The sequence below is a fragment of the Simochromis diagramma genome, unplaced genomic scaffold (assembly GCF_900408965.1).
Source record: "Simochromis diagramma unplaced genomic scaffold, fSimDia1.1 OVJJ01000387.1, whole genome shotgun sequence".
NCBI lineage: Eukaryota > Metazoa > Chordata > Actinopteri > Cichliformes > Cichlidae > Simochromis > Simochromis diagramma.
Genome location: NW_024387152.1, coordinates 8,453,487 through 8,475,701, shown reverse-complemented (window position 1 = coordinate 8,475,701; position 22,215 = coordinate 8,453,487). Strand labels below are relative to the sequence as shown.

At 40.6% G+C, this 22,215-nt stretch overlaps 1 protein-coding gene across 3 annotated transcripts in view; it reads left to right on the top strand.

Moving 5' to 3' along the window:
• Nucleotides 1–22,215, top strand: part of LOC120743943 (helicase ARIP4-like) — an 82,343-nt gene that overhangs the window by 37,912 nt on the left and 22,216 nt on the right. The window contains exon 1 of one of the 3 annotated variants that reach the window (XM_040047979.1): nucleotides 6,308–6,588. The exons of 1 other annotated variant lie outside the window; for it this stretch is intronic. In XM_040047979.1, the coding sequence (XP_039903913.1) occupies nucleotides 6,585–6,588 (4 nt within the window). In that variant the 5' untranslated portion in view covers nucleotides 6,308–6,584. Of the gene's footprint in view, nucleotides 1–6,307; nucleotides 6,589–11,108; nucleotides 11,410–22,215 lie in introns of those variants that run through there. One more of the 3 variants, XM_040047978.1, reaches the window with a different exon arrangement.

Here is a 22,215-nt window from a genome sequence, read left to right as displayed (position 1 = left end):
AAAATAAGTAATTAGTAAAGTAACGGGATTACTTTTTGGGGGAAGTAATCAGTAATTAGTTACTCAGTTAAGGGGCGACCGTGGCTCAGGGGGTTGGGAAGCGTATCTGTAACCGGAAGGTCGCCGGTTCGATCCCTGGGCTCTCTGTCCTGGTTGTTGTGTCCTTGGGCAAGACACTTTACCCTACTGGTGATGGCCAGAGGGGCCGATGGCGCGATATGGCAGCCTCGCCTCTGTCAGTCTGCCCCAGGGCAGCTGGGGCTACAACTGTAGCTTCCTCCACCAGTGTGTGAGAGTGAATGAATAGTGGCATTGTAAAGCGCTTTGGGTGCCTTGAAAAGCGCTATATAAATCCAATCCATTATTATCATTACTTTTTTCAAGTAACTTGACCAACACTGCTCGTAATAAATAAATAGGAAAAAGGAAAAAGTAACAAAGAAATTACAAACCATATATTTCTGACAATTTATGTTCAAGGTCCTGAAATTAGACATTTAAGGAAAAAAAACCCATCATGGCTTTTTGCTGCTTTAAAATCTTAATTTTGCCCTAAATTTCCAGTTCAAAATGGTTTCTCTGTGAAGTCAAAGCTTTGTTGTGCTGAGATGTGGGTTTCAACTAAACTAACCTTTTTAAACTGAGGCTATTCAAGGAGAGATGGCAGGCAGGTCACAGCTTTCAGGCAGTAAACACATGCTGGAAATCTCTTCTGTAATTGGGCTTTCTGGTCGTGGTTCAAGTCTGACTAATAAATTATAAGGATGTTGAATAAATCCATCTGTGCCAAAGTTAGTCTTTGCATTAGTAAGAAGGCTGATTTGACTTGATAGCATTTACAGCACTTAATAAAATGTGGACATCCAGCATTAGTAGAGCTGGCATATCAAAGAATGAGATGAGAAGGCATTGGACAGCGAGAAAGAGGGGAATCAGATTTCCGTCAAGATCTTGTACTGATGATGGAAGAGTTTGTCAGCTGTGTAAAGTCTTCTCCAGAAGGTCTCTAAATTCTAAATGTGTTGATGGACATGATGTCTGGTATGACATGCCCCGAACACCTCTCCCAGGAGGCATCCTAATCAGATGCCCAAACCACCTCAGCTTTCTTTTTTCGATGTGGAAGATCAGCAGCCCTCCAAAATTTCCACTGATGGAAAAAACCTGGGTGTATTGAATGACCAGCTTTTTCCTGAATGAAAAAGCAGGGAAGCAAAAATCCATTGATGGAAAAACCTGCTCATTCAGTATATTCAAGATGTCAGCTGACCTCATTTTTTGGGCACATAACATTACAAAAGCTTGACCTCACCAACTGAAGCTAACCCAGAAACAAAACACTGCTCTCGCAGGCTTGTAGGCTGGGCAGTAGGAATGATGGGTGCCTCAGGCCACATTAAGTTTTCCCTTTGGCACTGACTCCAATCTTTATGCTCCGTATCAAAGTGAAGCTGTTTTTCGGATTAGCCTCCCTGATAAGCGGTTTTCTGAAGGCTACACAGCTGTTTGGTACCAATCTCTTCACATTGTGTGTGGAAATGCTTCTACTTTCACTATTAAACATAGGCATAAATTCTACTGCTGATTATTTACAATTTATTTTATATCTTATTATTATTGATATATTATTTACGATTATATATCTCCGATCATGATCATTCAGATCATCGAATGATCTGAAAGATGGTTGTTCACTGCTATCCTTCCAGGTTTTAATAATATATTGGACAGTCCCAATTTTCGAAGTTACAGCAATCTCAATCGTTGTTTACTTTGCTTAATCTAGACCGATTATTTCTAAAACAGAGTAACATGTCGTGTGCAACCACAGGAAACGTCTTCCACATCAACTTCATCAGTAAGGGTTAAATAACAAGGTGCCAGCTGAAACTTTAAATAATCACATATTCAGTGTAAGGCTTTTACGTAATTTAGTTACATCCAGATGTGACTTTTTTTTGCCTGATATATCTTTGGATTTAATAATTTTCACACATATCTAAACCATGTAATGTCTCACTTATTTACAAAATTGGAAATAAGCTGTCATGGCTTCATCAAAGATGAGGCTTTCCTGGTGTTTTTACATTATAAATGACCAGAGTGCCATAAGAGGGCAATTTAGGAATTTAGGAAGTCTTGGTTAAATTAAAAGAAAGACCAAAATGAAATGTCTTTGTAACTTTTTAGGCCGGCACGTGTTTTCAGAACCACTCTAGTGTGTTTTTGCATTGATTCTACATGTCTCCCTTGTTTGGTGGGAGATGATGGGGATAAGAGTTTTTTTCTTGTCCTTTCGAAACAACAGCTGACAAAACAGTCTAAGCACCAGGTCCCTTTGGTCCCTGTTCAAAGTTCCTCCAATCTTTTTAAGCTGATGTGAATTCATTCATCGTTAGATAAATTGAGTAGTTCCCGTGTGGCTACTGAACTATTCTTGTTTTACCAAGTATCATTTTAATGAATTAACAAATGTCATATTTTAATTTTAAAGTCTGAACCAAACCAGATCTAATCCTTGAGTGTAACATTGCCTAAACAGCCCCTTGGAGGAGGTAATGATGGAGAATTAATCGTTCTTTTATATTCCTCAGCAGGATTGATCCCTCTAGTCACAGGTCCCTCTCTCCAACCTTAAAGAGTCCACTATGCTCAAAAATTAAAGTTCATAGACATGTTGCATAACCGTGTCTAAAGGCAAAAGTGTAAATTGCCACAATTAAAAGAAGTGCATTCATAGCCTCTTCATGGCTATGTCTAACTGCTCTGATTTCACCCCAGGATTCTGATTTGAAGTGTGGTTATTCTTGAGCCAAACTTGAGATCTTTAGTTTAGTTTTTCTTTTTTATGTTTTGGGTTTTTTTGCACTATGATGTTTCAAATATGTGCAAAGGCTTTTGGGCACATCATGTGTTTCAACATATTTTTTTTAACTAAATTCTTTGTGACATGTCTAACAGCACAGTTCTTGTGTCAAATTTAATTTTAGCTAAGTCTTTAGCTTTTTTCTTTAGATTATCTCATCCACTTATGGGTGATGATAATGAAAGGATATGCATTGCAATATCTTTTCATGTCATGTATCTGTGGCAACTTTGTACAAACAAAGGAAAGGTTTAGCCAGTTTATCAGTGTTTGGCTCAATAATTAAAAGCCATTTCCGAGTTGAATCTATTTGTTGTTAGTTGACCATAGTCTACCAATAGCATCATCAGGTCTCTGAAATGGCCCAAACCAAGTTTGTTGTTCAAATAAATGTTTATATTAATCTGCCAATCAAGTCACAGAAACCTTTACGGTTTGCTAGGTTGTTAACGTCAGGGCTACTTTACGACCAATGTAGCCAACCATTTTGCAGCAGCATGACACCACACCACACCAATTAGAATAGAATAAAAAGCCTTTATTTTGTCAACGTACGTGTGGACAAACAAAAACAATGTCATAGTCTTTAGCAATATTTTACAATGTCCTGAGTGGTGAGAGTGCAGATCTAGAGTTCAGTACTTTGATGTCATTGTGATAGAAGCTTTTCTGTAATGTGAAGGTGTGGAGTGCCAGGTTCCTGTTGGAGCACCTTTATGACAGTTTACAGTCTTTATCCCTGTAGGCAGACTCATCTCCTTTGTGTATTAATCTTGTGGTGTCAACTGAAAACACAGTGACTAAGTTGATTTTGTCAGCAGATAAGTGGATATCTCTACATGGCTAGCAATCATATGCATATGAGCCTGCATATGCACCTGCCTTATAAGCCATTTTCACACAAGACCTTTTGGCAGTGTCAGGGCTGGACATTTTTTCACACATTTTCCTTTCTGTAATATAACTCAGAGTAGGAAACGGTTCACTTCAGGCACACTCCCACTACTGGAAATACTCCATGTGGCTTAGAAAAGGTGAGTTTTCAGAATAGAGCATGCAGGAACTACACATGATGCACATATGCGAGCAGTAAATGGAGGAAATTATTTGTTGCACCATTCTCAGATGACATCACACAGATTTGCTACTAGGTCAACTGAAACTAAACTAAAACTAGGGTAAAGAAACATTTAAATTAACCAAAATAAAATAAAATAAAATAGACTTTTGAAAATAGCTACTCCAGAACATATTGTGTACTCGCAAAATAAATGAAGTAAAAAATCATCTCGCTTATGTGATCTACCTTTAAAAAATGCTGTGATTATTTTAAGACCCATTCTGAGCTTTTGAAAAATTTGTCTCTATCAAATGTCCTAATGAAGCCGACAGAAGAAGAAGAAAGACTAGCTAACGTCTGATTAGACTTCAACAGGCATTTTCTTTCTTGAATCCACCTTGGTTGGTTGACGCACACAAGAGTTTTGACTTTCAGCATGTGTATAACAATGGTGATAGAGCAGTGTTTATGTAAAAAAAAAAATCAGTGTGGATATAGACGTCAAATGCATGCAGTTATCTTCTTTGTTGACTCTGGGACTCTAATCTTTTAACAGCTATAATCTTCCCCTGTTAGCAGAAGCTTGTGATTTCTCTCAATCTTTCTTAAACTTGGTGCTGTTTACTGTGCAACAACGCTGTTTCCAGACTTTGCACTGAACACACATGCATTTAGTGTGAGACTATAATATTGGGTGGATTTAAAAAGGCTGCTTTTCTTCTTCTGTTATGTAAAATGGGTCATGCAGTGTAACATTATGGCATAACAAGGTGGTTGATATATTTATTTATTTATTTATTTATTTATTGTTAAAAGCGTTTAGAATATATCCTCCAGTCTAATTTCCTGCTGATCAAACTACTCGGGAATAAAAAAAAAAAAGATTATCTGCCAATCTGCTTTCATGATCGACATAAATACAACGCTTTAAATGGTTCATGACATCAATCCAACGTATATCATTCGATTTTCCAAACACACAAAGGATCTCAGTTTTTCATCTAGCTCCTGGCCAAACAGAATATGAAGATGGAAAACAGCGAGGCACAAATGCCTCTCTCTCTCCTCCCTCTGTTGGTCAATCTGGGTTATGTAAACAGGGAAGTGCAAGCTCGGGTAGATACCGTAACTGTGGTAGTGTGGCAAAGGTGACCGTGTGCGAGCGCGAGCGTACTCGTTTGTTCCCGGGCAGTCCTGGCTTCACGTTCCAGCTGTCACTGCCTGCTCTTTCTCTCCTCCCCCACCTCGCTATTTCCAATTCTGCTGCCCCTCCCCCCCAGACTTCCTTACAATGTTGGTTAGTATGTGTAACCATGTGACTGGGCTATGACCTTTCACCTTATGTGTGTGTGATCTGTGAAGGGTAATCCCACACGACCCCTTCCCTTTCTTTTCATCACGCTCTTCCACTTTTCTTGTCCTTTAATTACACATCTAGCCATTTTCTATTCCATCTCTTCTTTCTTGTCCTCCACCCTGTCAGGCTTGTGTTTTTCTTCCCCCACCTCCATGGTTCTTACTTCTCTCCACAGTTCGTCTCATCTGCACTGACAGTGTTTGCATTTATGTGTCACTGAAATTTACCATTTGTTGCAGTTGCGGTGTTTACGATGTGTTTATTAGTGTTAATGATGTGCGATGCTGCCCCGAGGAGCCAAAAAAAAAGAATTTTCCAAACAGAAAGTTGTACCACATGACTTTATTCATCTCCTTGTTTCAGCTTTGCATCTTGCAGCCATTGTTTGACTCCAGCATCACTCTCTCTATCGGTTCATATTGATCGCCTCCCCTCTCTGTCCACAATCATAAATCAGGCTGAAATGGATTTGTGATTATATGTTACCGTTTTAGCTTGTCAGATCTGTATTTACACATTTATTACTACTAAACTAGGCGCCAGTCTATCCCAACCAATAAACAAATTCATATTCGATCGTATAAAATGTGTGCTTTTTGGACACTGAGAGAGATCCTCCAATCTAATGTTTCTGACATCAGTTTTGAAGGATTTGATTTTCATTTTCATTGGGGCAAAACAGAATCAGCACAATAAAAACTGCCATAAACTATCAGAGGGATCATTTTACATTCGTTCACTCCTCCTCTTCCCCCTTTCCCGATCTCTCATCCTCTTCTTTTCCTCTCATCTTCTCCTCTCTGTCCATCTCTTCCTGGTTGAACCCCATTACCCTTGTTACCTAAGGCAGCTTTCCTTGAGTGGGTGTGTCCTGCTGACATCACACACTGGCTCCTGTGTCGGTTGGCTGGGGGAGGGGAGAAGCAGAGAGAGGCGGGAGGAGGTAGACCGGAAAAGCTGCGCAGTGGCGTTGCGGGGGTGTTCCTACGTACGGCGGTCAGGGGCAGTTTTCAACGACTCATTGTTTTGTAATTGTCCCGATGGTCTTCTGTCCTCAGTGGAGCGCCGGTAAAGCTGCGCGACGAGGCTAGGTGTTGGGTGACTCACACACACACGCGCGCGCACACACAGACAGACACCTACACACACTTTGACACGCTCGGTTCAGACAGAACAGAGGAAGTGTGTAAACTGTATGAAGAAGGAGCACACACACAGATTGGAGTAAGTTTCTGAGAGTGATAAGGAGGAGGCATGAATCTCTCACCAGACTAGGATACAGAAAGTTGCAGCCACATGACATGGGTGAGTAGCTGAAACCTTTTGACTGACTGGTTCAGTGTGAGATTCCTTCTACCGCTTTCTCTCTCTGGTCTCGTCCACACACGTGTGTTTTGTTCTGTAATCTCCCAGTCAGCCCAGTAATATCTCCTGCTCTGTCTTTTTATCAGTACGAATGCAGACACATTCTATCATACTGACCTATATGTGGTGCCGTGCCAAGTCTTTAGCTGGGCTGTTGAGGCAGAGCAGAGCTCAGAGGTTTCATAAGGCATGTTATGAAATAGACACAGGGGTTGTCCTTGTTCCTGTTCCTGCCCCCCAAAAAAGTATCTTTGCCTCAAGTTTCAAGGACTTCTGTGTCATTTTATTTATGTAAGACTTTCTTTTTGTTTCTGATTCACTTTTTTTTTTCTTGAGGTTGATGTAAAAGTGTCTCGTCCCAAATCAGTTTTTGTAAAGTATAAGTAGCTTCCAGTCTTTGGGGTAATAGAATAGAATAGAATTCAACTTTATTGTCATTGCACATGCACAGGTACAGGGCAACGAAATGCAGTTTGCATCCATCCAGAAGTGCTTTAGTGATATAGATATATTACAATATATATTAGCAATAATATAGATATGTAAGTAGGGCTGGGCCATATCATACGGTTCACGGTAATACCGGTATAATTTTGGGCAACGGTAGAAAAATGAAATATCGTGATAGAATATGGGTAAAACGCGCATGCGCAGTGCCTTTGTTTTCATACGCACACGTCGGAAAAAGCATGGCGGCGAAAGCAAATCGTTGAATGAAACGCAACTTCAGTGGTGTGGAACTGGTTTAGCTTTCGTCCGTCAGATACACAACAAAGCACTATTTTTGGTAGAGCATGCTAGCGGGCCGTCGTTATTACCGTGTTTTTTGGAAAATACGGCACACTTAAAATCAATCCTTTGATTTTTCTGAAAATTGACAGTGCCCCTTATAATCCAATGGGCCTTATGTATGAATTCTGGTTGTGTTTACTGACCTGGAAACGATTTTATGTGGTACACGGCACTCGAAAATCTGTCAAATGTTTTAGTACGACTTTGCTAAGCTACAAACCCGCACTGCTTGATGGATTGTCGGAGCATTACTGCTATCGTAGTCAGGAGCCTGGCGGAGTGATACGTACTGTGCTTCAACATAATATTACCGTATTGTGTGTGTATAACCTCTTTTTAAGTTTTGTGGATATTATGCATGGTTATGCTGAGGATATGTCGGCCAATTTCCACTGAAAATGCCTTTTGGTTAAACTGTGTTGAGAATAGATTCCTTAATATACATCAGAGTTAAAGAGAATATAGTTTGTGATTGCTTGCAACATTATAATATTGCGGTTAATGGGTGTAAGAATACAAAATAGAAAATAGGCTTGGAATGGGAACAAAGAACTGAGGTACAGGGCAGGAGGACAATCAACCCCCACCCCCAGGACAGTAGCAAGAGTTACTGAGGGTGAGGAGCAGACAAAGGGCAAATGGGCACTACCATAAAAGGAGATGGGGGTCACGGGTGTCAGCACCCTTGGCCACTGTACTAGTGTATTTCCATTGTGGGGGTGTTTACTGTAGGGGGGAGGAGACCAGAGGTTATAACTGTAACTGTTGTGTGGAGTTCTAGAGATCAGCCTTTAGAATAGGACTGCAGTGTGCTGATCTCCAGATGCATCTGTAAGAATAATGGGTAATAAAAGGATTGTGTAAAACATGGAAACATCTCAGCGTGATCTCTACCAGGACCAAAAGAATCGCAGAGACCGGCGTTGTCTCAACAATTGTCAGCAAGGAATTTGCATTTGCACTGTTAAATTTTTATATAACTTTAATTCACATAAAACAGCTGCTTGTTTAAGTGAAAATACATTGATGTTTTGGTTTCTTTTGCACTAATAAAGTTGTGGAGTTGTAAAGTATTTTGTCTAGTGTCAGTTATATCGTCCGTTATATCGTTATCGCAAATTTTCAAATGTATATCGTGATAAATATTTTTGGTCATATCGCCCTGCTCTAGTAATAAGCCATCTAATCCAGGATGAAGGGCTTCCTGTAAGTTTTTATAACAGTGTTCCCTCAGGTCTGTTAAAAAAATGTAACAAATTGGATTCATTAGCTGTAGAAAGGGTTAGGGTTAGGGGTTAGTAGAGTAAACATTTGCTTGTTTACTCTACTCCATATGAATAGATACGAGTTTGCCACTCAGTGATTTCAACAGTGTTTCAGATCCACAAATAAACTTCTCATATGTTTCAGTGTGCGTTTAAAAATGTGTGGAAGGTAAAACGACACATTTCGAAGGCGTTCTATTACTGAGGTCACTCTTAGTATAACAGTAAACAATCGGTTTTAAGTATTGGACTGTCTTTATAAAATATGTGTAATATAATGTGTAACCGTTTTGAGTTTCTTAGCAGAAACCGCATATGAAGTAATAATGACGGTCTTATAACACATGTAAGGGTTCTGTGTGTACAGTAATGGATGATGTGAGCTTTGATCTTATTTTGAAGGCGTTTCAGAGAGGCATTCCTCTACGCTCTCTATTCTGTCACACACACACACAGTGGGGTCACCACGGAATCCCGACTCTGTCACTTGTCCAGCACTTAAAACAATCTCACGTGGGAGCGGGGAGATGCCTATGAACGGGTGTTGTTTTTGTGTGGAACTGTGTGAAGTTAATGGTTCACTAAAGTATTTATTTAGTCTTCAGTGGCTTCAGATCTGTTATAAACAGGTGGGATTTCCAAAACTTTAGCACAGATTTAAAAAGAACTGTTGATTATTTGAATTTATTGACTGAATACTATTAGAATATTCAGTCAGTGAAGTTAATTTCACTAATTTCCATGTTTCCTTCAGTATACTACAGCAGCGGTCCCCAACCCCCGGGCCTCGGACCGGTACCGGTCCGTGAGTCGTTTGGTACCGGGCCGCGAGAGTTGAAATGTATAGTTTTCAGGGTTTTTATCGGTTTTCAGCGTTATTTTGTTATCGTTTTTATCGTTTACTCGGTTTTCCTGGGTCTTTGCACGTGTGTTATGAATAAATCTTCTTTTTTTCGGTACCGGTACTAGTTTTATTTTGTTGTATTTATCCGCGACACCTTAAAGGCCGGTCCGTGAAAATATTGTTGGGCATAAACCGGTCCGTGGCGCAAAAAAGGTTGGGGACCGCTGTACTACAGCATCAGTCAGCGCTTAATATATAAATAGGTGTATTTTGATGGTACACATTAAAAATAGAGCGCAATGAAAATAAACATATTCTCTTATAAATTTGCAGCAGTTTACTTCAGCATTGCTCTCTCACCTTATTTTGAAACACCTTTATTGTGCATTGCCTCGATATTTTTTATGTCCAATCATATCTCTCCATGATGTATTCCTCAAGATCGGGGATGTCAGTCATAAGGCCTGGATGCCAGAATCCAATCCAGCCCATTGGATTGTTTTGGAAAATGAAGGAGGGCATATTTTTACTTTTTAGTGTATTTTAATAAGTTTTGCACCTTATGGGGGATAAAGACCTCCCCACTGACTGTTCATACTATACAAAAAGTAATTAAGTAATAGATAAACAATTAAATAGTTAGTTAGTTGCTGTGCTTTCTATATTGAGTTTAGAATTTATTTATTTTTAACAAGGAGTAAAAAAAAATTGACATTTTCTATGAATTAACGGAAACTTTCTGTTTTCTAACTACAGGATCACGTGAGCGACCAGGATACAGGATATTGTTCTGTAAATTTAAACATTTATTTCTTACAATTTAAGCCCAAAGAGTCATGCTGACAGATTTCTGTTATTTACTACAACAGCTTTTTTTTGTCATGTGGAAAAACTGAGACGCATTGTTGAAATTGCATTATTTCTTATATTATGATATTTCAGGGGATTAAATGTGTAAACTTCTTTTCACTGACAGAAACTGGTTTTTCACCAGTCTGCCCCACTTAGGATCAAACTAAGCTATGAGTTTGTGACCCACAAAGTAAACTGATATAGAATTAGAGATCAGTAAAATTAGACTGATCTCGAGGGATCTGTTTAGTGCAGGAAAGCCAAATGATGCACCAGAACGTCTCCTTTATGTGAGTGCGCCTTGGGCCTTGAAGTGCGGTAAAAGTTATAATGGCCATTATCACTCACTAGGTGTTTAAAGTTTGAGAGTCTGTGAAAGTCACTTTGTTGTAATGCGTGTTAATCCTCTGACGTGTGGTTGTGTGTACATGTATGTGTAATTTGATCTTTTGATCAACTTTTACAAGCCTTGCTGAGATGTTGTAACGCCTTTAATCATCAACGAACACTTAAATGGTTCCTGCTTCTGTGCATGCTTTGTATTCCTGACTCTGTTTATGGGGGAGTGGTTTAATATGACAGTTTTTTTGTTTTTTTTTTAGCTTTAGTTGAGCGAGGGGAGGAGATTGAAGGGTGATCGGTGGTAGGAGTCCCCCTTCAGCAGGGCCCCAGCTCCAGCATGAAGGGTTATGTAAGTTTTCAGCTGCCAGCCTTCCTAGCTGCCTCTGCCTCACATTCACATTGTTATTGACCAGAAAGGAGCACACAGTGGTGGACCAGTAGTCAGAGAGTCAGTCAGTCACTGAGGTAGTCAATTTAAAGCTCACCTAAGTGTAAAGTCAGGCTAAGAGGAGGGAAGATCCGCCTCCTCCTTACTTCTTTTTAAAAGTTTTTTTTTCCTTGAAAAGGGAAGCAATTTTGAGAGTGTGACAGGGAGGCAGAGGACACCAGCTTTTCCTCTGTTTCTGATAACCATGCTGCTTCTGGATGAATCGGAATCATTTGCAGGTGGGTGACATAATTCGCCTGAACCGTGTTGAGGTTGTGGAAGCGATTAATCTTTGGGGAGAAAGTTAGGAAAGAAATGAGGGGAAAATATGGAGGTGCGTAAATGTTGTATGCGCTATGAATGCTTTAAGAACAGGAAGAAAACGCCACACAGTGAGCTTCACGCGCACGCTGAAGTTTATCTGATGAGATAACGAACAGTGTTACTTGGCTGCAGAGGCGCTTCCTTTCTGCATCCTGTTTCAGGAGAGGCAGCATGAAGAGAAGCCAGAGAAGAGGTGCACGGAGGGGGGAAATGAGTTAGAAGCTGCAAGATGATGAGAAATGGGGAACTTTGATGTTATAAAACCAGCCAAGAATTGACTAGAATGTGCAGCAGTTGTTGATTGAGGGTCGTTAAGTTACTTAACATTGTTGTGTAACACTGGATCTATACCTCCTTAGGCGTGTGCAGTCTATCTGAGCACGCTTTCTATTTACTTTTCTGGTTTCATCTATTTTTCTCTTCTCAGTCACCGTCTACAATCGCTGCTCTCTCTCTGCTCGATTCGTCCCATTTTTCTTATCTTCCTTCCATCTTTCAGCCGGTCTTTCTCCCACTCGTGTCCACTGCCTCTCTCTCTGTTGTCATCTCAGTTCCTGCCTCCGATTGGCTGTCTCTACGGTTACCTAAACCAATGCCAGTGCTGTGATTGGCGGACGGGGGTAGGATCGGGCCATGCTGGAAGTGTGAGCATGTGGAGGCAGGAAAACATATGGTTCAGCAGACCAGTGGGTTAGGGGGGTAAACGGCTGTAGCTGGAATGAATGAAAATGAAGGCTCTGAGTTCGTTCACATTTCTTCATCTGTTTATCCAGCAAACACAAGATGATCAGAAACTTCAAATCTTGTGTTAGATCAACTTTAATAGTTTGTTTTCAGTCAGATCAGGATTTTAAGTCTTAAATTTGTCTTAATTTGAAGCTGTCTTCACTGAATTTAGATGTACAGTGCAATGATTTGTGAGTCTTGTTGCACATGCACTCAGTTTAAAGTTGACTCACAGATATTAAAAACATGTGATCATGTGGATGAAGTAGGATCCAGAGTGGCCCTAAAAGCTCCATATTTAGATTGTCCTTGTTCTGCTTTTTATTAGTTTTTTAAGATCCATGTACATTTGTAAACAGTGAACGGAAATCTTGGTCCAGATGTCTTTGCACATATGCCAAAACCTCCGATAAATTAGACACTGCCCTCCAGGGGCACTTTAGGCAAACAATGGCTTCCCGCAGTGTGCCCAATAGGAATGTAACTATTCAAGGTAAAGTTATGCGTCACATCAGTCATTGTTTCATTTTATGCCCAATGTTCTGCAGTAAAAAGACAAAACAGTGCAGCTGCAGGGATTTTTACACGTTTTAACAGCAGTTGTTGAGATTAAAACAGGTACTGTTAAGGTCTCCAGAAAAGGTCACCAGCTCATAATTCAGGACCTGCCTGATCACGTAAGCGGTTTTTTTTTAGACTTTAGAAACAGTGCTTTAATTTTGCTTAGCGAGCACCACGGCCCACTGACTCTCATCTTGTTCCCTTTTGAAAAACGCTCACAGAAAATCCTTTATGGAGAAATAACTGTCTGCATGCTCGTAATTCATGGGATCGCTCTGGGCGTTTGGCTCACTATGAATAGAGACACTAGATACCTCGTCATGTCTCAGATTGTGCTGTGTCAAATAGCGACGAAGGGTAAAAAGAATAGGACACACTGTTTTTCCCTAAATCTGTTGTGCGTGCGTGTATTTGAGAACAGTGCGTCCGTCAGTGGAGAGAGGGTTTCCCGTGAAAAGAAAACTAATTTGACATTTTAATAGCAGCAAAAAGTCTGTCGTACAATAAAACAGGAACAGGCTTGTGCTGATTGTTCTTCCATCGTTCTGCACTGCTTGCTCTGTTCAGCCGTAATTGGCCTCAGCATGCCGGGCAGGAACAACCCGTCCTGTTCAGGCCAGCACTGGAGTCCGGGCCAAGCACCAGGAGCACGTGCAGTCTGATTGCTTTCATAACGCCCCGGTGCTGAGGATGGACACACGGCTAATGCTCTCTTTGTCAAAAAGCAGTTTTTATTAAATGTTCTTTCATCTTTCTGGTTCCTCCTGTCAAACATCAGATTTCTTTGTCTTTATTGTAAAATTTCCCCTTCCAGGTTCGAGTGACCTCTCTTTTTCATCTTTCTCCCATCCACACTTTTCTGAGTGCCTCACTCCTCCTCTCTCTCAAGTCTTAAAGAATTTGACCATAGCTTAAAGCAGGTAGCAGATTTCCTTTTAAGGAATTTATACCCCATAAACTTGCGATCTTCTTTAACTTTGTGTGTATCCTCTGCTGCACTTCCAAGTCCTGTTTTACCTCATCTAATCCCCAGTTATTCTCTCTGTCTCTTATTAAATGGCCGCAGTGCTGTATAATGTTACAGTACAAAAGTCTTTTGTTCAGATAGCGAACGTCATGGTAAATGGTAAATGGCCTGTATTTATATAGCGCTTTACTAGTCCCTAAGGACCCTAAAGCGCTTTACATATCCAGTCATCCACCCATTCACACACACATTCACACACTGGTGATGGCAAGCTACATTGTAGCCACAGCCACCCTGGGGCGCACTGACAGAGGCGTGTGTCATGGGTGTGGTGCCTGCACTAAGCCAATACCGGTTACATTATTTCACATTGCTACTAAATATTGGCTAGATTACAACGAGCTTAGAAATCTAAAGATGCTTTTTCAGTCTGCAGTGATCATTTATTCAGCTTCTTTTTGACAACCTGATTGGTAAATGTAACGAGACACAAGTCCCTGAAATGATAAACAAATAATTATAAAACAGCCCTACGATAGATTGACGATGTTTCCAGTGTGTACCCGGCCTGTCGTCCCATAATAGGTGGGATTGAATTAGTGGAAGAATAACGGATGGATTATAAAATGTGATTTGTTTCAGTCTCTTTAATAACGACTTAACAATCAGAAATTTTACTTGTATTGATATGTAATTAAATAGTCGTTATGGGCTGAAGAGAAAACAGTGCTTTTGCGGTGTAGCTCGAAGCGTTTCACAATATGAAATGTTTCTTGGTACTGAAAGGGGAGTAATGGGAAATGGTTACGTGAGTTTTGCTCTCTTTCCACCTCCGGAGGAGCTGTGACCGGTAGTTCATTAGCTAAAACGTTTCTCATTGTGTGCCGAAGTGTTAAGATTTTGGGTTGCTCAGAAGATATCTCACAGGGTGTTCAGAGGCTGAAAGTACACACTGTGTGCAAACTGTTGCCAATAAGGGTTTTATGTAACAGGCTATAGTGTGACCAGCACGAACCATCCCGACGTTCTCCCCTTCTCCTCTGGCTCCTCCTCCCTCCTCTGCCTCCCTCCCCAGCAGCAGTGACACACTGGCCTACTAACAGCCTGTTCTACCTCGTCTCACCCCCTCTGCTGTGCCGTCTTTATCACATGGCCGTTGTCTCTCCACCTCCTTTTTTTCCTCTCTGTCTTCTCGTCTCACCGCCTCATCGTTTCTCTGACACACCCGTCGGAATCGCTGCCAACAGGAGCATTTCATAACTCACCTGCATCGCTCTAATAAAGCAGCCTTAATAACTCATTCAGGGCAGTGTCTTACATAAGAGAGGTGTGCGCGTGCGTGTGTGTTGCTCAGCATTAGTATTGAGATTTTATTTTCGTCCTCATGGCGAGCACGTAACCCAGTTAAATCTCAGTCAGTCTTTCGGGAGAACAACTTAAAAACTTTGAGAAACTTTCCTGCATTTGGCTGTAATTTGGTTGGGTGGGGTCAATAAACCACAACAAAAAAATACAGAGACAGCGAGTGAGACGATATTTTTATTTGAACTATGAGCTTATAAATTGCTCTAATTTGGCAGGAAGTTCATGATGTATTTGCACTGATGATCATTTACAGATGCCTAGATCTCTGATTTGGTCACATGACCTTATAAAGGTTTAGAACTGCAGAAGAAGAAAGCATTTACAGTCTATATATCTACCTGATATCATGGCCATGATCTGCTGCTAGTGAGTGAACGACTACAAAAGCATATACAGCGTGCAGCTACTCCTCCCCTGCATTGATAGGAGCCAGTTAAGGTGGTTCAGACATGATGCCTCCTGGATTTCTCTTAGGTGATGTGTTTTTGACGGCTGGCAGGTGGTTAATCGGAAGAGGAAGGTCTGGGAATTCCTGGTTAATGTACGCTCTTACCTGGATAAGCAGTTGCTGATAAGGTGGATGAATAGATGGAACAAGACATTATTCCATCCGTCATCAACTATGGAAAAAGCAGAAATAATACCCTAGCTGTAACTGTCAGGCCAAGTTTAAGAGTTTTGCATTTTTTATAGTTTATAGTTTGTCTGTTGGTATGTTCTTCCAAGCAGTCTATCCACCAGCGTCACTGTCTGTGCTCCATCCAGCCACCTTAAATAATCTCTGACACTCTCCTTGCCTTAAGAGAACAGCACGGACGCTGCTGAACAGCAGGAGCGAGGTGGAAAATCATGCCGACACACTCATCGCTCTGTGTGTGTGTTTCAAAGTCTAGATGTTCTTTAAATGTCGCTGTGAGACCATCAGCTCTTGCGAGTGTGCTCTGTGTGCTTGCAATGCGTTACATCTTTTAATGTGTGTGTGTGGAGGACGTGAGATTCTTGTGAACATGCTGGTTGTGTAACAGCCAGAGGCAGCAGTTACATAAGCGTCCCTTCTCGTCGGACCAGCCTTAGCGGCGGTGGCCTGGCTGTCTGTTGGGGAGCAACTTTTTCCCTTTGTGAGACTCGGACTGCGTAAATGAAGAAAGCCAGGAAGTCATTTAATAAAGCAGGTCGTCTTATTGGACCTCCACCTGAACACAAATAGAAGTTTTGTCTTATGTATACTTTAACTCTTTACACAGCAGACTGACCTTGTCAACATATTCATCAATGACCCATCTCCAGTTTGGATCCGTTATTTACGTTTCCACTCGAAACTTTATGTTGAACTGGAAGCTGTTATTTACTTCTGATAACAATCAAACTTTTTGTTTTGAGTTTGTCAGTTTTTAACATATTTTCCATCATGTTCTAGTTTACTAGGAATCTCTGAATAGTTGGGCCACAAGCCAAGCCTAAATCACACTTGATGGTATAATTTAGCAGCCATTATATGAAGGTAGATCTTATCTCCAAGCCTCTGTGAAACTGCGATTTTTAATCTCAATTCTAAAGCTATGTTTGCAATACCAACTCAGATTAACTTGAAGTGAAAAAGAATAATGGCAGTTAAACAAGTAGGAGGATGGTTTCATTTCTTTTGTTCAGAGGGTCTTGGATTTCTGGCAGGTTACTACTAAAAGAAAAAAATATGAACCTCTAGCATAGGAAATAAGAATTTTTTTTTAAATTAATTTCTGCATTTTGTCATTTAAAAATGTGCAGTGAAAGATTTCCTTCACTTCACTTGTGGTGCTCCTGTATTTTCAAGTGAAATTCTACAAATTGCATCGGCTTTCAGTTAGCGTGAAGCAAAATCTTAGCCCTGAGTGAAAATTGGAGGCCAAAAAAGGCCATCAGCCAAGAAACAAGTGAAAATAAACAAAAACTTGTACCAATTCTCACCATTTTATTTCTTGCCTTAGCCCCCAGTTACATGTGAGATCAATAATTGGCCATCTTTCGATTGGGTCACTTGGCAGATGTGTATTCCCCAACGTCTTTGCTGGTACTGGAATGTGACTGTGGCCACAAAGAGGTATATGGTGCTGCACCTAAGACATCCTCGTGATTTCTTTGGTTGATAGCGGAGGGCTTTGGTGAAAATGTGGAAACTAAGAAACCAGAACAGAATAGAGACCATTTGTCTTCGAAGTTTAAGGGGCACCAGTTGAAACGAGCTGGCTGCTGAGGTAAGGCGACACATTTACTTTGAAGGTGAACGCATTATGCATTATGTTGTTTTTATTACACTTTTTCAAGCTTTACTACCACTCTGCTAGTGGGTTAGCAGGTGTTTGCAGACAAGTTTTCCATGCAAATTACAGGTGACTGCTGCAGGCTGCCGGTGACCAAAACAATCACCAGCAAGTTTTTGCTGCAACAGCCTCTCCAAACCTCTAGCAAACACTCAGCAACCAGTTGGGGAATGCACATTTTTCCCTTGAGACTGGAGGTTCCCACGGGGTAGCGGATCAGTGTGACTGAAATATTTGGATCTACCCTGACAAATTCATCTCTATTTACACATAAGCGCTTATTAAAAAAAATATCACCCGAGCTTTTAGTTTCTTATATTTGACAACCTAAATACCCTCTATGCATCCATCCACTTATGCTTGTCCTGATCAGGATTTCTTTAGTAGAGGATAAACCTTCATCAGCATCATCAGCGAAAACGTACAGCACATTGTTGTTTGATATGAAGCATCGTGCCAGTAATCAGCTTGCAAGTCAGACCGATGGAATTACAGCTTCTAATGACAGCAGAAATTGTTTTATAAATGGATGTCAGCATGGGGCCAATTGTGTACAAGTGAGACTCACTGATGAGGAAAGAAATCCAGCGAAGGAGGAGGAGAACAAGTGACAGGTGAGTGCGATGAGGTGGAAGCAGGATTAGATGGGAAGGGGAGGGGTGAGAAAATGAGAAGCAGGAAAGGACAAGTGTGAAGATGGTGCATGTCTGATTTCATGCAGAGCTGCATTTGGAGTGGAGAAAGTGAATAAAGACTTATAATACACACCTGCAGAATAATGAGCTAGTAAAGCAAATGTAGATTCAAGTGTTTAGTACGCATTCTAACAAAGGTTTAATTTTTTAAAAAAAATAATGAAAAAATAGTCAGGAATAGTCATAATAATTAAAAAATATCAATGCATGAATTGCATTTAAAACCACTTAATTTCAAATAGCTTTTCACTTTTCAAATAAATAAAACTTGCCAGTTACAAAAAAGCATTTTTATTTAAGCATGGCTTACTACTTGCTTCTTGCCTCTAATTCTTGTTGCGTCACAAAGTTGCCCTGTTTTACAGGCATTTTAAAAGTCTGTGATGTTACACAATTTATATTGCAGTTTTTCCAAACATGTTGAATAACTGCAAGAGAATTTGTGGTTCTCGGTAAAGGGGTTTAAAATTGATTCTTTTTTCCACCAGCACTTGTCCAGCTGAGCCTCTCGGGACAGCGTTAAATGAGACGATTAGATGAATCATTTAGATGCTCTGTTACTATAAATATTCTATTCTTCTATTTTCTATGTACTTCCTGGAATACCACGTTTGAATAATAATACAGTTTGTCCTCTCTGTGTGTTTGTGTCTCTGTGCACGTAAAACGTGTGACGCAGAGGATTCTCCACCGCGTAGTAGTAAATATGTGCCAACATCTGTAATCTGCTTACACAGACAGCAGCTGGCCAATGACGGGTCGCGACACAGACAGATTGTCCACTTCAGCCTTTCTTTCTTTCTTTTTACGAGGCAAGAAAAAGATTGAAAGCTTTTTTAATGTTTTAATCTTCAAAGGACATTAGACCCTAAAAACATCCTCAGGTCTCACCATTCCTTGAATGTCTGACTTGATGGAAGTTGGTATGTAGGTCAGAACCTCATATTTCCTGTGTGAGGCTGTGTTTGTGTGCATCTCTCTAAGCTCGCCCTCAGATGTCTCAGGTCATGATTTATAGATGCAATTGAATCTCATGCAGGTGTCGGATCTCAAACTAAATTGGGGTCATCGTCAGTTCATTGTTAATAGAGAAGCTCGGGAAAATGGTACTCGACGACTTCGGAGAGTACCAATCTTTACTCCCAGTTTTAGTTCAAGGTCCAGACTTCTATCCATCTTTTTTTTTGCCAGAGAAGTTTTTTTTGAGAAGCAAAGACAGATTACAGAAGAATCTGCAGTCCGCCATCTGTTTTTCTCACTTATGGGCAAAACCTTGGCATCGCTAACTTGTCAGTTTTTTCAGAGCCAAGAAAACAGCCTGTACCACTAATGGCTCTAGAGAAAAACAAGACTTTATGAGGGGACTGATGCGTTATACTGCTGTTAGTACATATTTGTAGGTAATTCTCTTTGGTTACTCTTTTTAACCCTGTAGTTTTAACCTTTCCTGTTCTTCTGCCTCCTCACTTTAAGAAATTGACACATTAGGAGTTGCCACTTACTTCACATAAACACACACACACACACACACACGCACACAGAGTTCTTTGGCACACTTATGCTTGTATGTTCGGCAGCATAGTGCGAAGAGTTATATAAACACTTACATGCATTGATGTGGTTATATAAACTTGGTAAGCAGAAGATGTTTCTTCTCTGCAACCCCACTCAGACACTCATACGTGTCACACCAACCATGAATCTGTTGCCGGTGGCCTTGCATTCTGTCGAGGCTCGTATCTCTCAAGAACATGTTGTGTTGTCTTTTGTGAGGAGCGCTGGGTCTCGAGCCCACAGGGAGTGTCCAACTAAACGAATTAATGGCTTAGAAAATGTGCTGCGGGTGCTGCTCACTCTGTGACGCTCGCTGGTCCCGGTGAGTCAGCATTTCATCAAGACACTGAATTACTTTCTTTCCCAGCTCTGTCGTGACGGAGGTTGAGCTTTCACCACGTTTCACACTTTGCTTTGACTAATTTTACCCACATATTGTCACAGTTGTTTTCTGCTCCTCGTGGCTTCGCAGCAAACTGATGGTTTAAATCAGTCACCTAGCAACAGTCAGCTCTCCAACTCTGATTCTCACCTTGAGATAACGCCTCAGCTGGCCTTCTGCACAAGGGAGGGTTTTTTTTTAATTAGGTGGGCGGGTCTTGGACGCTGAATTTAGATCAGAACTGAAACTGTGTAGTTACTGCATTTGAAGTGTGTGTGCGGGGGGGTTGCTATAACTCATGTTCTGAACTGAAAGAGTTTTCAGATTCTCATGAACCAAGCAATCATTTAATTAAAACATACTGATAATAAAAGCTGGTGTGACGCTTGGGGTTACGCTCTCAGTGTGTGACAAACTCTGTCGTTATTGCGTTAGATATGCAAGTCTACCATATCTCATGGACCTCCAAAACTCTTACAGCTATAACCACATGTTTATGCTCTTTTGAGTGAGCATATTTGGTCTGCTATGTGTATAGATATGCTGGTATGACTATATGTGTTCTCCAATATGTGCCGATTTTAAATCTTCCCAAAATAATGCAGAAAAGGGTTTGTTTGACATGGTGCGATCTCCTAGTTTGCCCATCTAAACCCTTCAAACCCCACTTTTTACAATTACAGCACATGCCATGTAAACCTCTGTCTTCAAGTGAAATCATTAGGTTGCGAAATAAACTGTACATCTAGAATATCATCCACTATTTAGATATCAAGTTGTTTTATTTAATACCAATTGGCCTTTCTCCTACTCATGGCAACACTAATCTTTAGTGTTGAGATTTATTTATGTTCATTTCATCAGAAACCATAAATAAAATCTTTAGTGTGCTGAAGTGGAAAGTAGCATGGAAATAATAAGCCACCAAATGGTAATATGCTACTCAAACTGGATTTCCTGCTTCCTTGTAACTGACAGGTTATTGGTTTTTAGACATAATGGAGAATAGACCTGAGAAATTGAATCTGTGAGCAGTTTGGCAGGAGTTGCTGATACTGGAGGGAATCAGGTGATGAGGCACAAAGCAAAGGCCATTTGATGCAATTGCGATCCATATTGCATTATGTAATATGTTTGTGTCTGACTTCCTGCAGCCGATGACATTTATCTTCGCCGGCTATTTTGATTGGAGTGCTTCCAAACTCGTCCTCACAGAGTTATGTGCACAGCACTCAAGACGCAAGTGTACGTTAGCAAAGCATGATTCAGGAGAGGCTTTTGCTTCCTCGGGCCCTCGGCAGAGAGTATTGAACAGTTTATCTGTTATATAAGTTATTTTTGCACATTTATGCGAGCGTGTTGTATAACCTGTCGGGCCGTAATGCGACGAGATTCTCCCCCCATGTGTGCGTTCGCAAGTCTGTGTATGGGTCTGTACATCTTCCTGTATATATGAGAGGCACTTCATCGTGACAGCTTCCAGATTGCTCTCTGAAACACGCTTTTACAGCTGCACGGTGCTCTGTTTTCTGTTCATGTTAAAGTCCCAGCTCGGCTTTCACCTTGACATCTCTAATTTGTCAGAGTTGAGTTTAAACCCACAAAAAACAGTTAATATTCTAGTGACACGATGAGAGGATATAGAGAATGGATAAATATTCTGTAGATGTGCAATCTTTTTCCCTTCCCTGAGAAACTAGTGACATGGCTGAATAGCAGCTTGTGTTCAAAGCTGCTACTGTTAAAATTCCTTCGGTTATTACTTAATAAATCACAGTATCTCTGCAGTAAAGTTTATTTTTGTAATCTTTTAGACAAACGTACTTTATTCTTTGACACTGCACTAAAAAACAGTAAATGGGAGAATTGAATTTTTTTGCCATTTCAAACCCTCAAGATTATAAACACATTATCAGATGGCAAACAGCAAAGCACCATGAGCCGGATGCTGTTTGCGTCTCCTTTTGTCTTCCAGCTGCTCTCAAAGCCAACCGGAGGTCCTTTTCCCATAAAAACAAGATGAATTTCTCTAGTAAAACCATTAAAGGGCCGTTAAATGTTTGGACTCAGTAACTGTAGCCAATCTGTTAATGGCCCCTTCCAGTGAATTCTCATTCTCCATTTAAGTTTTACTGGAAATGGCAATTATGTACCACATTTTTATTTCTTAA